Raw genomic sequence first — 17,945 nt, forward strand, 5'->3', positions numbered from 1 at the left:
AGAAAATGACATGCTTTCATATTTATCTACATCTGTATTGTTCTTTTATTTTTCAAAGATTTTGTGAGCTTAAGTATGTCTTTGCACCATGTTCCTAATTTTGCAGGGTATGTGCCATTCTTTGTCTTAACAACCAGGACTGACAAAATGCAATAAAAATACAGATTAGATTTCACTTTTCCCTGGCTTCAACTACATTGTACACCTTAGCTTTTGGACAAACAAGCTTGTGAACCATTTCTCACATTTCTAACACTGACAGCCATACACACATGAGATATATTAGTGAACTGTGATGTGCATCATTACAAATATTCTGCACAAGAAGTGATTTTTGTATCATCATTATTATATTTTGCTAAAAAAGAACCCCAAATTGAGTAATTCATTGGAGTCCTTCCGTATCATGCTTTCATGCAACTTCTGCATTCCATGAAGCACCCGCACTGGTATGGAACACCTACTTCCGCCAACCTCTGGCAGTCATACTCCGAATCAAGGTTATACCGCAGCAGGACCACACTTTCAACACACCAGACGACCTCAGAGAATTGTTCTTTCTCCATTACAGACTTGCTCCCAAGCAAGTACCCAAGCACTGTGCAGAATGAGAAATTCACATACGGGGCTGACAGGACGACACACTTAATGACATCACAAATATCAAATTTCATGACATATTCCTATGGCCTTTCATTTTTTTTTTTTTACAGCCTGATTGAATATTCACGAAGTATGCATCATCATGCCCAAATATGGATGCTTCAGTTTTCCATGCCAGAAAGGCACAGACACGCAACCTTCTGGCTTTCATCATTTTTCCCCTTTCTCTCAAGTTTAAAATACGCCCACAGGGATAGTAACCACCTTCACACACAAGTCCAATACCTTGCATGACAAGCTTGTGATCAATACAACTTGACTGTGAAATATAAGTAGAGTGTTATATATCAGTTACTTCAAAGTAATCAATACTGCTACCAGTGTCTGCAGTGTATCATGGTCTCATTTCTTTGAAAGGCAATGTGTTCAAGTGTAGATAATGAAGTTGACTGCTAATCACACTTTGCCAATCTGAATTCCAGCCATGATGTGCTTGGTTTGTTTTTCTCAGGAGTTCCACATGTTTTATTCTTAAATACAACACCTTCTTTCATTCAGTACTGCCAGGTGAATCCTATGAATGAGAAAAATCATAACTTTCATGTGATCTACTTGGCACACCCCCCCCCCCCCTTCAATAAAACAAAAAACAACAAATCAATTATCCTATCTGAAAAAGTGCTGGGGATAAATGTGTGATGGTGTACTCAGTCAAACTCAGAATCTTTGTCATAAAGTGGCTGAGGAACAGAAAGACATTGGTAAGATTGCAGTCATTCTAAGAAACAACAGTGTCTATTTCTTTTCTTTTTTTCTTTAAGTGGCATCAAAGTTTGACACAAAAAGATGTTTAGCTATTAAACACTGCACGGAAAATGTTACCACCGGACAAATGACAATCACTCACTCTGCAATAAGTTACAATGTAATGGTGAGCTCTCATATTCTACTGCTTATTTCTTGTCTTGAATGATTAGATTGGCAGTGCATCTATGGGTACTCAAGCATGAAATGAATTGCAACACAAACTGTTGAAGCAAATAAGCACAGTATTGTTGTATGAGGATTTTTTTTTTTTTTAACAACTGGAGAATAATTGCTAATCATAGTCTTCGTACTCACTAGACTAATACAGACTGGAGATATTTTAAACGCATCACTGGATTTCAATAATAAGTAGAACCACATGTTTCCACACTGAACTAGGAGCAATACAAAGTGATGTAATATGACAGACTCAATTCCAGGCAGTTTTCTATGTATACACAAACATTGCTAAAAACCAAACATATGCTTTTAAAAAAAGAATTATTTTAGAAAAAACATGACAAATTCAATAAGATATGTCAAGCTACATGGAGCACTTTACTTTTAAAAAATCAATTCAGATATAGCTTCAGAATAAATAAATCAATTGAAATTCACCTTTGCAAAACACTGCCATAAATTAATTCATAGTTAGCATGCACTTCCTAATATTTCTCATTCCATTTCATTATTTAGAAAAACAAAACAAAATAAAACATGAAAATCTAAAGCAGGCTATTACATCAACCTAACTAGGTCTCTAGCCTTCTTTGATGCACGCTTGCAAACATACAAGACACCACTGATGAACGGACATCCATGGAGAGTAAGATATAATCTCCAGAAAGTGTCAAAGTTCATGAGATGCGTAAGAGAGAGAAAAAAAAACCCTACTCTTTTTATGTCTTGCATCATCTTGACTTCTCAGTTCTCTTCTGCAAGGTGGATGTTTTGAGAACTGACCTGTGACCTATGACCTGTGACCTCCTTCATGGCCAATCCTGATAGACCCCTGTCTTGTTGAATGCTTGGGGCAGTATAACATATAAGACTCACGGTTCCAAACAGTGGGCGAAATTATACCAAAGGGGCGGCCAAACAGTGCTTCCTTCCTGCTCAGTTTTGCTAGTACACATACTTTTTTTGTTACTTTTTTTTTCAAAAAAAATGATGTAAAATTTTGTCGAGCCATCAGAGATGGGTGCTGGAAGTGACAGATGCGAAAGTGTAACACAGCTAGGACACAATAAAACCGCTCCAGAGTTCCACAGAAGAATGTTTCGCATGCTCTTATGCTTTCAACAGAGATTTTGGTTTCGTGCTTGCTTGACTCCCAGTGACATGATCCCACGCTGACCTGAAGAATTTTTCTTTTGCCTCATCCATAGCATGTTCTGCACGGTGGAGATAAAAATGAAAACCACAATCTCTGTGAAAATTATTTTTCATAGAAATTAACATTCAAAATCTCTCTTTAAGATCAGTGACATTGACAGGGCATCCCTACCTTTAGAGTAGGAGTAGTATGTGCGAAATGCATTCCTGATAGTTTTCAGCTCAGGGACGTCCACTTGGCAAAAGATAATCCACATGACATACAAAAAATGTCACCTCCCCCCCCCCCCCCCATCAAAATGGTGTAACTTTTTACTCAAAATGTTTTAAGCAAAATAATGTGGCAGGGGTGTTACTTCACTTTATATTGACTATTAAATAACATTGCTTAAATGGGAATGATCTGTTGAGTCATGCATGAAGGAGCACATAGAACAGTAGATCACTTTTAAAAAGTCCCAAGAATCATTTTTCTAAAGGTCTGTGAAACAAATTTTTCACATATTTACTATTGCTGGTGTATGTTAAGTGTTGTCGTTGTAACATCCATTTTTTGACCCCTTATACCATAACAAAAGTACATTTTGGCATTTATTGCTTCATGAGTTCATTTGACCATGACCAAAGTTCACACACTATGGGCTGTTCCATGTTGGTATGAACACCTGGTGTCACATCTTTCACTAAACTGACTGGATTTTGCAGTTAAAGAGGGTTGATCATAGCCATTTTCCAAAGATTGTGATCATTCAACCATAAATAAGTTGAAAAGTGTCAGGGTTGGCTTTAAAAATCTTCTTCTTTTTTTTTCAAAGACTCCCCCTCCCCCCCCCCCCCAAGAACTCTTGTGACTTTTGCAAAGTGACCATTTTTGTCTTTAATGTGAGTTCAATCATGACGACTCAACAGATCATTCTCATTTTTACACAGAAGTGAGCATATATATGTGTAAAGCTGCCATACTTTTTTGCTCAAAACTTTTTGTTCAAAAGTCTCTGCATTTTGATGGTGGGGGAGGGGGGACGAACCTGAGGCAACTATGGGCATGTACTTTAACTCCTCCCTCGTGAGAATTTCAGCCTATCATGTGTCAATTCCAACCTTGACCTACTACAGAGTTCTAGTGATTCGATAGACCATGGCAGCATGATAAACATGTTTGGCCCATTATGCATTTTTTTTCTAAAGGCAATGTACACAAGTCTGGGCTTAAATCATGAGGGTTTCTTTTGTCTTTTTTTTTTTTTTTTAGTATTGCCAGTTTATCATAGTTTGTAAACTGAGGAGTATTTTTCAAGCATCTATTATGTGTCTTATCATTGAATGTTTTAGAATGCAAACATACAAACATAATATACAGACATACACACACACACACACACACACACACACATATATATATATATATATATATATATATATATCCATTGGGTATATATCCGTCGGGAATATATAGTTTGTTGAGGATTGAAAAGTGCTTGATGCTGGAAAGCAGAGCATATTAGGCGTACCTGTGTTTTGGTGCCTTGTCTGCTACCGGCGGTTTCACGCTGTCGCAATCTTCAGGCAGACTGACAAAGTGGTTCTGTTTGACGCATGGATGGTTTTTCTTTTCCGGTGTCTGCATTTGGTTCGGACCTTTTATTGAGTGCATTTTTGTGGCCACAGGAGTGGCCTGTGCAACCTCTGCCTCGATGAGAAGGCCATCATCATCCGAAACAAAAACGCACTCAATAAAAGGTCCGAACTTAGATCCAAATGCAGACACCGGAAAAGAAAAACCATCCATGCGTCAAACCGATCCACCGCGCCACATGAGCACAGAAACACACCACTTTGTCAGTCTGCCTGAAGATCGCGACAGCGTGAAACCGCCGGTAGCAGACAAGGCACCAAAACACAGGTACGCCTATATATATATATATATATATATATATGTATATATATATATATATATATATATATATATATATATATATATATATATATATATATATATATATATATATGTATATATATATATATATATATATATATATATATATATATATATATATATATGAAGAGTTTGTTTGCAAAAACCGATAAGTCCATTTTTGAAGATTTTGAAGTACGGTCTCTGTCATAAAGTAAAAAATAATACCTTTTAAACGATATATTGGTCACTACATATAAAGGTATATTTTTGAAGTTATGGTCAAAAGAAGCCAAGATTTTCTTATTATTCTCTTTATTTTTCTTGACCTTTAATCACAAATATCTCCATTTGACAAATATGGACTTATCGGTTTTTGCAAACAAACTCTTCATATATATATATATATATATATATATATATATACATCAAAATCAAATTTCACTATCTTTCTCTCTCCATGCCTTTTGTCCTTCCACTACTCCATTTAATTCCTGTCATTTCTTTACAGGTGCTACAAAAATGCTTAAAGGGATGGTACAGTACTGGCTGACATGAGGATTCAGCCTTAACTTTTTGGCCAGATACTTAGAAAACCACATTATAAAACGTTTAAGTGCACACAATTCTAAGAGGATTTCAAAGTTTATTTTATTATTATTAAATCAGTTTTGAAATGGCTGATATATCCAAAAACAAATTAAAACAGAGGAATCCTAATAAAAAGCTGGGTCCCACCTTTTATTAAGATTGCTTTGTTGTGGATACCCCAGCCAGCAATTTTCATCACATGAACACTGAATTCCTCTTTATAATAGAATGATATGCTTTCCTGTATTTCATAAGAGGTTTCTCATTTTCTCATTAAAACAAGTTGAAAACCTGAAGCCTCATCTCAACCAAAACAATACTATCCCTTTAATCTTCCAATTTAATCATGATGATGTACAGATAATGATGACCTCTTTCTAATCATTATCATTACTATCATTTTTTACTATAAAAGCACATTGTAGTCATTATAAATATTATCTCCACTATTACCTTACTGTTCCTTTAAATATTTTCCCAACAAAGAAATGAGAAGCTTTCTGTCACAATCATCACAATTGGATCAAATTCAAGGGTTTGATTCAATGTCTTTATACTGTCTATTGACAGTCTGCGATTGACTGCTTTAACATCTTTTTTTTTTTTTTTCTAAGTCATTTTCTGGAAATCATGGTGATGCAAAAAACAACAACAACAAACCAAACCTGAAAAAGGCTGTCTGGAAATTCCTCAAAATGATGAAGCTGTGTGGTTTGTTTGTTTGCTTGATTTTTGTTTGTTGTTTTTAATAATCTGTGGAGTAATTATCTAACTGGAATATGATCATATTGGTTTCTTGTAGATATGTATGGCCAAACCTCATGTAATATTCACTGACTTTTAATCATTATTCACTTTATCATCAGGTTTTGTTGTCTTTTTCTAAAGTCTCTATATAGTAATACTACTCTCTCTCCATTGACTTGGTTTTTTTTTGTGTGTGTGTGTTTGTTTTTTTTTTTCAGGACGCGCACTGTAATTATACACACACAAACACATACATTCTCATAAATTGCTTCAGGGTCCCCAAGTTCATGCAGCCAACATCTGTTTTGATGCCATTTTTTTTTTTCAACATCATTTGAGATGAAAAGCATGACAATTTTTCCTATTCAAAAAAGGATTGTTCTACTCCTGAACATAAAGTGAATAATGTAAGAGACCCATGACCATCTAGTATGAGGTTACAAATACAAAAGATATAAATGCGCACAACTCCATGCATATAATTCTGTTGATGCGTGAATCGATCATTCCTTCTCTTCTATTGCTCGTTTTATCTCCAGCACTTCAAAAAATTTTGTCCACCTGCTTTCCCACGTTCTGATCCTAGATTTTTTTCTTTCTTTCTTGAGGGCTCTTTTGTCGGAGTTTCCTCTGTAGCCGATCGTATTGTTCATCCAAGTGACAACTAAACCATCTATGTGGGGTACATTCCTCATGAAACAGTTGACTCTTGTTGCGTGGTGGCCTTATGATATAATGTGGGGAAAAAAGAGTGGATTGAGCATTTATTTGGAAGGAAAATAATTCACAATTTTCATGTGCATATCCGCAAGTAAAGAAAGGCACTGGACTTTCCAGCTATCCACAAAGCCCATCTCGAGCAAAATCAATCATTTTGACTTGCATGTAATTTGAGATAGTGATGCAACTACTGGGTTAATACACTCCACAATACACTCAACACTGACTCTAAATCTAATTAAGTATTACCGCCACTTGATCATTACAAAAATGGAAAGATCGTACAAATATGAAGGATGACAGACACATAAATCAATACAATAAACACCTGCATTGTGCTAGCATCTACCGCTAAACCCTATTGTCTGTGATAAAGCCATTGTGTACCATAATCATGATCCAACCATAAAAATTTCTACACGGCATAGAGAGCTGGGATGGGAACACACACACACACACACACAGACACACATACAGGGAAAAAAAAACAGAATGGAGGGTAAATTCAAATGATTGAGCAATCATACAGCTATAATCAATTATCTTATGCTGATCGCACTATAATGAATGCACGCTGGCATTAGCTTTACAAATAGGTAAGACCACATGCATGTCATGGCCTGCATTTTAGTGTTTGGAATCACAAAAGGATTATTTTCCTATTATGTGTATGAAAATACAGAATACATCGGAGTCAAGCCGAAGGATGAGGGGACTACTTGCAGTTTTCACATCACTCGTACTGCATTAACATACAGATAAACAGAGGAGGTGTGACCACACATAACTCTCGCTTAGTCCCAGTCATGCACTGTTGACTGCTTTAATTAATGCATTCCTATTCTAACTGGAATTTCCGGAAAACAGGTGGTGACACACCCGTGGTTAACACCTCGTGGTGTCCTTCGTAATGTTAATTCCATTTCGTGGGACCACATTACGGGTCTGCCCAACGTGTACGTGCTGTTGCCGTGCACGCACTCAGACGTGAAACAAGCTATAGAGGCTCTCCTTCTCTTGCCGTAATGAATGGTGATGCAGAGAATTGAAGTTGTACGTTGTCATTTCATACCTCTTGCTCTTGTCTCATGCTCTCTTTCATTGTTCACACACACACACACACACACACACACATGCAAGCACACAAAAATGTTTTTTGAAAAAATCTTCCACCATTCATCTGTTGCTATTGATTATGCGGTGCTGTAAAAGTGAAAATTCGCGCAGTGTGGAAATTTTCGCGCATTTCGCGCAACTAGAAGCTAGCGCCAAAATGAAAGCATACATATAAACAGTATATTTGCCTGCCATATGTTCCAGTAGTTCATGTCCTGATTCAGCGGAATTAAAGACATGCGAAATTCATCGTAACCCGCCAAGCGCAAAAAAAAAAAATTACTCACAGAAAAATATCCACCTTTACTGTATCTATTCAATGAACTATTCCCCTTTTTTATTGACGATTAGTCTGCATAGTTAAAAACTACTCCAGCCAGGGACCTCAAACAGGTATGTAATGCATTAAGTATGATAACAATGAATAGAAGTACAGGACCTTTGACCTATGAGTTTAAGCAACTTGCCAAAAAATCAAATAAAAATTCCCACATACAATGTATATTCATTCTATGTTGATACCCTATTCTCTTTTGTTCACAATCATTTACAAAGTCCCAAACCATACATGCACACCTAGAATTGTTTGATGTCAATGTTAACCTTTGTCTCTCATGTGGTAACGCCAGAAGGCAAATACCAGATGATCATGAGCATGGAGGTAGCGACTGCATTACACGCAAAAGTTTTGATAACCCTGATCCCATATTTGACAGATGTGAATTCCTTACACAAGACATACATCATATTTTGAGTATGACATGCTGTCAAAGGCATGTTTGCAAATAATGCTAATCATAAAGTATTATCTAAGGTGCATTTCAACTGTCGAATAGTAGGCCCATTTACACTTGCTTGGAAAAATCACGATTTTTCTAAAATCGCGACATTTGGGTGCAAGTTGCTAAGCAACTACACCCAAACGCCCTTGAAACATCGCCACAGAAATCGCCAGTTGGAGTGCGATTTTTTGAAACATCGCGAAGTTTGAGGCAAAGTTAGCGAGTGTAAACCCAAGCTGCAGAAATATCACGATTTTTCATCACGTGACTCTCGGTATCGGATTGCATCGGGAGTTTACACGCGCTCCAGATCCCTCTTTGGAACGTGTAGAGAGTACGTCGGTCACTGGCCAGAGTACTAAGTACACGGTACAGATCTAAACGGCCGATCCTCGATCGGCTCGTGGTCTCTCACCTCACTCTCCCTGATGAAACTAGTACGTGAAAACTTCTACTACTAGTAGCAAACCTGAAGTTCTCCAACCACGTATCATCACCCCATGACGACTTAACAAAATGATGTTCTCCCAGAAATGCGTTGATTGTGGGAGTGCCCATACTGCTCTCGGTATACGTTGTTTGTGGAATACAGGAGTACATAACAAGTGTGAGTTCTTGCTGTCGCCTGATAAAATACCAGTCCTAACTTAAGTCCTACTTCTCATGCACTTTTGTCATATCGGCGAAATTTCATGATCCTCCTGAATGCTGCTGTCATCAACTTTTCCATACTTAGATGAAGTTTTACACACCTACTACGTATGTGATGTCTAATATAGCAAGCTATATAGTTTTACCGTAAGTAAGCAGTCTCGAGAAGCACAAATTTATGTGTGCATTGGTGCATTGTACTGATAAAAAGTCCTGGCTCAACGTTCCAACCAGCTAGCTGTGATCAAAATATACTGCACTGCAGTGAAAACGAACAGAATAGCGCGCACTTCCACACAGCTACCGTGTTGAAAAGAGGTAAATTACGCATGCGCACTACCGACCAAAAAATCGCCATGTTTCATGAAGCTCAAACTCAAAGTGTAAACGGTGGAACCAAAATATCGCGATTTTAAAAATCGCGATGTTAGTAAGTGTAAATGCGGCCATCAAGACAAATTTTGGCAATTTTACTTCAGTTTTTGAAAGTATACGCAACAATGAATTCACAGAGACTTGTGTGTACAATCATAACTGGTTAAACATTTATTGGATAAGGCAAAATAAAACTTACAAAAAAGAGAAATAATAAAAATGTGTTATTCTTGATGGATTGGTAGGGACAAATGTTTACTTTGACAAGTAGAACTAACACAGCTTTGTTTTTCAAAACTGCAACAGGAAATTACATTGTTTTGTTGTCAGTGGTGGCTTATTCGTCTTTCAAATGAGAACATCTCCAGTACTACATTCATTCTACCCGGACAATTCCAAATTTCAGATTACAAAAGACTGAGGGAAATGATTAAAGGCATAATTTACCATTTGCAGATGAAACAAAAACCCAACATTAGTGCTTTAAAATAGTCCTAAAATGTGAGTTAGGGATAGAAACAACCACAGTAAAAATTTGAATCCTTATAATCGATGTTAAATATTGTTAAATACACAAAATGTGGACAATAGTTATAATAAGAATGCTCCCAGACTAAACCGTATACAGTTATGGTTTATTTAGAAAAATGCTGATATCTCCTCATATTTTAGGCTTTATTGCAAAAAAATTTATATGGTAGGATGTTTTGTGACACAACAGACCTACACATATGCATCAAATGTCTTCAGTTGTTGATCCACTTGTTCATATATTCAATTTGTCAATTTCTTGCGGTGTGTTTCCTGACAAGATGAAACTGGCCAAAGTGATTCCATTATTTAAGAAGGGTGATAAATCCGATGTCAGTAATTATCGTCCAATTTCATTATTATCATCGTTGTCCAAAGTTTTAGAGAAACTCATTTATAAGAGAACTATTGGTTTTTTGAAGTTGCATAATATTTTTACTAATTCGCAATTCGGTTTTCGAGAGAAGCATAATACAACTCATGCTCTTTTATATTTTATTGATAAAGTGGCTCACGCAATTGATAATCATTCTCATTTAATTAGTATTTTCTTGGACTTCTCCAAGGCCTTCGACACTGTTGATCACGATATTCTACTCCACAAGTTATCACATTACGGAATACGTGGGAAGGCCTTGGAGTGGTTCAAGAGTTATTTGGAAAATAGAAGACAGTTTGTTATAATCAAAGATAATTGTTCAGTGATAAGAGAAGTAAATTGTGGTGTTCCGCAGGGAAGTTTATTAGGGCCACTGTTATTTATTGCTTATATTAATGATTTTTGTCAGGCATCTGAAGTACTTTCTTTCATCCATTTTGCTGACGATACCAATGTATTTTTTGCCCACAATGATGCTAATTTTCTTGTTCAAAAAGTTAATTCTGAATTACAAAAAGTGAGTAATTGGGTAAGAGCCAACAAATTATCCTTGAATGCCCAAAAAACGAAATACATGATTTTCAGTAATACTGTTGATACTCAGAGTACAGCTATAGTTTTGAATGATATTCAGTTAGAAAGAGTTTCACATCTTAAATTTCTTGGAATTATTGTTGACGACAAACTTTCCTGGAAGTTACATATTGATTATATATCCAACACAATCTCGTGTAACATAGGCGTTATAAATAGAATGAATTCGTATATTCCACAAAAATCATTACTTATGTTATATTCTTCATTGATATTGCCTTATCTTAATTATGGTGTTTTAGTATGGGGTAACACTCATCAGAATCTACTTGATAGAGTATTCCTCCTACAAAAGAAAGCTCTCCGTATCATCTGTTATCCTTCCATACCCTCCCACTCAAATTTCTTATTTTCCTCCAATAAGCTATTAAAAATTAAAGATTTGTTTTTATATAATTTGGGGCAATTTATGTACATGTACAGCAACGACTCACTCCCGTCCATTTTTGCTTCTATGTTTCAAAGAAATCAATCATTCCATGAGTATCCCACTCGACGCTCCAATGAATTTCATTTACCTCTTTTACGAACGATGTTTGCTAAGAACACACTTATTTACACTGGCCCAACTTACTGGAATTCCCTGAATAATGATATAAAAGATTCCCCCTCTATATATTCATTTAAAAGAAGATTAAAGTTTTCTTTATTGCAATTTTGTGATCCCATAGAATTGAATTAGCCTGTTGGCTTATTTCAATTCCTTTTTGAAGAACTTGGCTTACAAGTGATATATCGTATTTTCTCGTCTCTCTACAGAGTAGGTTTGATTTCATTTATATTATTTCTGCATCTATTTCTCTATACTTTTCTATATAATGGTATCCTTTTCACGCATCCCATCATTTTTTTCAATGAATTCTGTCGAGGATCACTGGATCTGCTCTGTCTTTCTGTCCGTTGTATTGTCTTCCTGTTATATTAGTCTTGTTTCGTTCTGTCTTGTCTCGTTCTGTCTTGTCTCGTTCTGTCTTGTCTCGTTCTGTCTTGTCTATGAGTCCCCCTTTATTAGTTTCGCCGTCCCAGTTTCGTTTTCTGTTTACTCGCCTGAGTATGTATGTCTGTTTAATACTCTATCTTCCTAGAGGGCTTCCAGACTTTTTTCTTTTTTACTTTATTCCCAGTCTTTCTTCCCCTTTTTGCATCAGTTCAATTTCTATTGACATTCTGTACTTGAGGGGCCCACATTCTACAAGCATTGTCTTCTTAGTGGGTCCCTCCATTTTTCGATGTCTTACGTATTATGTCGTCTTTATCACTTCAGTCAAGTTTCATTACAACGTATTTCTTATTCCAAGGTTCCTCGATTTTATTTTTCTCAATTTACTTTGTCTTGACTATGCAACCTTATTCTCTGCTACCAAAGAAAGTGAAATGTTTATGTTCTTTTCGAAAAATGAAATAAAGCATGAATTGAAATTGAATTGAAATGTCATATCTTGAACATTTTTGAAATCACTGCTCCCAAAGGTAAACTGGACCTTTAATGTCATGTATAGGTTGCAATTAAACATACTGTATATGCTTCTTGCCTATTGCTGACGCATTCACCTGTTACTTGTTTAAGTAATCCATCATCTATATAGGACGTTTTAGCCGCGCATTAAAAATGCGTATTGTTGTATTGTTATATTGAACGAAACGCATAGGCCAACATATTAATTCCCCATAGGCTACCGTTGTTACTGGCCGTTCAAGATCACACCATATTCTCGTCTGTTGTGCGAGCGCTTGCTGAGTGCGCAAACGCTTGCTACTAGTGCGCGTCATTTTGTTACAATTCACAAGCGCGCAAACAGCTTGCACCACGCAGTTTTAGGGGCTTCCCCTTTTCAGCGCTGGGATGTGACTGCCGGTCCGAGTTACTGAGTAACTTCAAAGACGAGTAGAAGCCCGGTATTTTTCTGTAGTTTATGCTTGCTCTCCTTGATTGTAGATGATAATAATTATATTGGATGGCATTAATTCATGGAATACCAGGGAATATTGCACTCGTTAGGGCCAATATTGCACTCATCTTCGATTCGTGCAATATTGGCCCTAACTCGTGCAAGATTCCCTGGTATCCCTTTCATAACCATCCAATATAATATAAATATCATATGTAACGTATTATATTTAACAAATGCAAACAGAAAAACTGACCAGAAATGGATATTATTCATTAGTGGAAAATTGAGCAAAGAAAATGGGATTCCATCAAGATATTTAAATTGACAACATTATTGTCAATTTAAATCACATTCTATCATCTCCCCAACATTGTGCTTGAGGCTACATTCCCCTATATCTGGCACATGGGCTGATGGGTTTTAATCTTCGAATCGTCTGTGGAACATGGGCCCCAGACGATCCCTCTCTCAGCCATCCGTCAACTTCCAGAACCATCTTATCCACTTCGCCTTTCAGGACTTATCCATATGAATGTATCGCTACTCGTGGATGGCTCTGAGATGGTTACTGTACATTGGATCTATAGCCCTACAAAGTAACCTTAAAGCAAGCCCAGTGTGTTGCTAACCGCTTCAAAACAGTTCTTTATTCCACAACGCTAAAATCACACTATTGTTGCTAAAACTACACTCCATATCATTTCTTTCATCTCTCTCTGTCTCTCAGTACATTCAAGAAATCATAACTGATGTTGAGCAGAATGCAACAGTTCTGTCTTTGTCTGTACTGAGCTCACTGTTGCGTCAAGAGTTGGGCAAAGTCCTTTTTTGGTTTTGTTTTAAAACTTGAGCACAAAGCAAGATTTCTGGAGGGGGACTTGGGAGAGAAAAAAAAAGAGATTGATAAGTTTGCGACAGCTGTGAAGTGAATTGAGCAAGCACGATGGAGGATATGTTTCTCCAACCCCACCCTCACTCAACTCCCCCCTCCCCCTACTTAAAGTAAGATGCTTTGTCTGTTGAAATTAAATGACTGATTGAAAAGTATTGGCAATACTTGTAGAAATTATGATAATAGGGACTTCCATATTCGAAGGAGACAATAAGCGCTGCAAACTTATTCTGCCCATGTGCCCTGCAACATACTACAATCACTACTTGTCAACAACAAAAAAGGATATCATCTTTAGTAGCAAGGTGAGCCCTCCTAAAAAGCCGAGAATTGAACAGCTGACAACTCGGCCCTGCACTGGTTTACTTTTGAACTTCTGTGCGCGGGGGGAGGAACAGTGCGCCGAACTGTGACGGAGCGCCATCGTCGTGCCTTGACATTGTGTCACCGAGACAATCGACTCAAACTTCTCTTCATCGTTCATTGTGCCGCGGCGTAAGACATGCTGTTGACATTTCGCTTGACTTCTCAATCCCACATGACTTTAGGTCGGCTGAAGTCGTGATCAATTCATCCCCTTCCCCAGCTTTCCTGGAAGGGGACAATGCTCGGTCGATGTTCACAAGGTACACATGCATCTTAGAAACAATCGGGCATTTAACTTGGCAAGTCCCCATATGAGTCCTCGCTTGTCCATTTTTTTTTTTTTTTTTTGAGGACAAAGTGAATTATCCAGCACAGATTTCTCAGGTTTTTTTGTTTTGTTTTGTTTTGTTTTTTTTGTTTGTTTGTGAGTGGTTTTGTTTTGTTTTGTTTTGTTTTTGTTTTTTGGGGGATGGGAAGGGGGGAGAGCTTGCCAAATTTTCAATCCAGCATTAATGTCTAACCTGAAATTTGACAAAAAGTTATTCAGTCATATTCCTCAGTGGAAGCGTTATCTTTCTAGCACCTCTCATGTGTGTGTGTGTGTGTGTGTGTGTGTGTGTGTGTGTGTGTGTGTGTGTGTGTGTGTATGTAGAGCCTATTTTTTGTTACCATTGTGTTATGAAACTATAGTGTGGAAAATGCAATGAAATGAAACCACACTCTCGAAAATGCAAATGTAATCATTGGCTTTATGATCGATTTGTCATATCATTTGAAGGAAATCATATAAAGATTTCAGAAACAAAGTGATGTTTCGTTAGTTTGTGCATCTGATCTCCCCTCTCCCCCTTTATTTTTGCATTCATTAATGCCCAATCTCAATCCTAATGGTGATGGCAATAATGCTGAGTACTAACCGCCTTTAGTACTCACTTCCTTATCAATTTCAGAATTCATCTAAAAAACAGACAACGGCAATTGAGTACGAGACATTTGACAACAATCATAGTTTCTGTACCTGATCATCGTTATTCAGAGAGCATTTACAATTGATGAGAAAGCCTTTTTCACAATGTTCTTTCCCATTAAATACATAAGTTTTTTACATAAACACCTTTTGAGATTGATGGTTCTACCTCTCTTCAGTGTAGGAGGAAAAAGGGAGGAGGGATTGTCGACAACTTGATCGTGACCCTTCTATTGTGACAAAGACGGACAAGCAATTTCCCCCATAAAAACCTTGTCATTTTTGTGAAATCAGTTAAAATCTAAAAGATGAACAACATTGACATAATAGCATTGCTACTAAAATAGCTCAACATGCAACACAAGCATGTTTGGTGTTAACAGTCAGCAACACTCTGCAACAACGTAAAAACTGAATCAGTAACAAATGGGTGTCCATCTGGAATACACTTTGGATATGGTAAGTGTTGGCTGGTGATTCAGTGTGTAGATAGGCATGATATCGTCAACAAGACCTCATATCTGAAATTTTAGTGAAAATGACATATTTTGGATCATGGATCAGTGGTCAGATAATTAGTTAAGTGATGTCCTGTCCAAATCCTAGCTGCCTGACCCCAAAAATGAAGCCACCACAGCATGTCAAAGGAAAGGCTCTCCCATTTGATACAGTGCTTTGGCTGTGCTTTTCTGCTCTCCTGAACATTTGGCATTTTGTAGATACGAGGTCTTGTCACTTCAGTGACGATATGCGTAATTCAACAGCTGTACTAAATAATCAGTGGACACATGCATCCTTGGCCTGTAAAGTAAATTTCCCTTTCTTTGTGTAACCCGTGTCTAGATTATTGATGCACTATGCCACATGTTGTATCAACTGAACCATGGTTCCTCCTGAAATCACTGTATGACAACATTTCCCATGCACGAATGGCACGATACACAAGAACGCACAGAAATAAAGGAGAATGCACGCATGTGCACACAACAGGCAAGAGAGTAGCAAACAGTAGAGGCGGCACCTAGTTACCAACTTTTATTGCCGCAGGGCAAACTCCAAAGGAGTCATTTGACCAAACTGCAGCAAGTGATGGTAGCTAATTCTCACTACCTACAGGTGGGGGTGAGGGAGGGGGGGGGGGGTGAGGAGGGAGATGTTGGGTTTGTTTGCAAGATGACACGCACCACCAAACACTGCTACCACCATGCCCCCATTGGCAGCTCCACATTATACACACACACACACACACACACAGCCCCTACATCAGTCCCATGCAACTGCCATGTGCTTTGGAGCGGGAAGAAGTTCCCGTGCAGCATGCTCCAACTACATTCAGGTCTTGCCGCATAGAAGAAAATGATTTGGATCGTTTCACATCACTTGACAAAAGACCAAATGGCTAAATATAGAGCCATAAACTTCTCTATTTGCCCCCCAGACTGGGACTAATGACACTCCGTGGAATATTTCATACCAGTATTCACATGGGCATAAAGAATAGACCAGGGTCTCTGTGTGTCCTTATGCCCCTCCAAAATACTTATTTGATATCACATACAAAGTAGAGTTCCCATACAACTTTTTAAATTTTTGTAGTGATTAAAGGAACAGATTTTGATGCCAATAAATAACAAAAAATCAGAAATATTTCACATTCTGGAGTTCTTATTGCATTTTCAGATGTGACACGCATCACTTGTCTGCGATTCTAGCAAACAATTCCTTATGTTCCCTCATCATGCATATATCCTAAGCTCCAATGCATTCTGTGTATTCTAGCTCACATGACGTGTTAGTTATGAACATTTCATGGTAATTTTTCACGATTTGAACATTATTTTCTCGACATTACATTTCACTGATGACTGTTGTAAAGAAAAAAAAGGACACACGTGTATTAACACTACAACAAATTTGTTTTGTGAAAGCTACTTCAAAAAAACAAACAAAACTCAGGTTGTTCGACTGCTGCATACTATCAAGCAGAATACTGCAGCTCTCTTGCTCTAACTTTGTTTTGCCACAAGTATATGGCCCTTCATTTACATCCTGGCATTCATTGATCTTGACTGAGGACCATGAGGAATGAACTTCATCACTTTCAGTATAAAGCGCCAGTGTTGTTAATGATTATCAATGTTACAAGTCAAGCTTGTTATATAGCGCCACCTCTCGGTGACTGTAGCGTTACTGTCTGCTACACACTGCTGGGTATCTGGTCTGAAGCTGGGTTCCATTAAATGCCTTCAAGGTGACTGTTTACTCGGAAACTCGATTTGTGTCTGCTTCTCATTTACGTGGTGGCAGCTCTGGAAACGTTACCTACTCCTGAGGATTTGTTTTCACCTGCACAAGCAGACGTTAAGCTTGCTGAGCTCCAAATCGGCCAACGATCCAGAGTTGGTGTAAGTTCCTTGTTTTTCTCTTACATTACGGTCCCACCTATAGGCTTTAGTGATGGCCTCAGCTCCAAGAGCACCCAAGCAATGGTGTCTCACCAAACGTGAAACAGTCAATTCATTCGAAAATTGGCGACAAAACTTAGTGTACACTCTCACCCTAGACTCAAATTTTGCGCCGTTCCTAGATGATGATTGCTCATGGGCTCAAAAATCTAAATCTTGCCCACTCCGTGGCTTTGTTGATGACCCAGAAAGCGTCCCGACTGGGTCTCGAAAATCA

General features: G+C 37.6%; 1 protein-coding gene across 1 annotated transcript in view; it reads right to left on the reverse strand.

Annotated features, from left to right (window-relative positions):
- Positions 1-1,963: 1,963 nt before the first annotated feature.
- Positions 1,964-17,945, reverse strand: part of LOC140228753 (uncharacterized) — a 197,728-nt gene continuing 181,746 nt past the window's right edge. Inside the window, exon 34 of the mRNA XM_072309029.1 lies at positions 1,964-2,804. Within this exon, the coding sequence (XP_072165130.1) occupies positions 2,803-2,804 (2 nt within the window). The 3' untranslated portion in view covers positions 1,964-2,802. The remainder of the gene's footprint in view (positions 2,805-17,945) is intronic.

Source organism: Diadema setosum, chromosome 5, assembly GCF_964275005.1.
Source record: "Diadema setosum chromosome 5, eeDiaSeto1, whole genome shotgun sequence".
In the NCBI taxonomy this organism is placed as follows: Eukaryota; Metazoa; Echinodermata; class Echinoidea; order Diadematoida; family Diadematidae; genus Diadema; species Diadema setosum.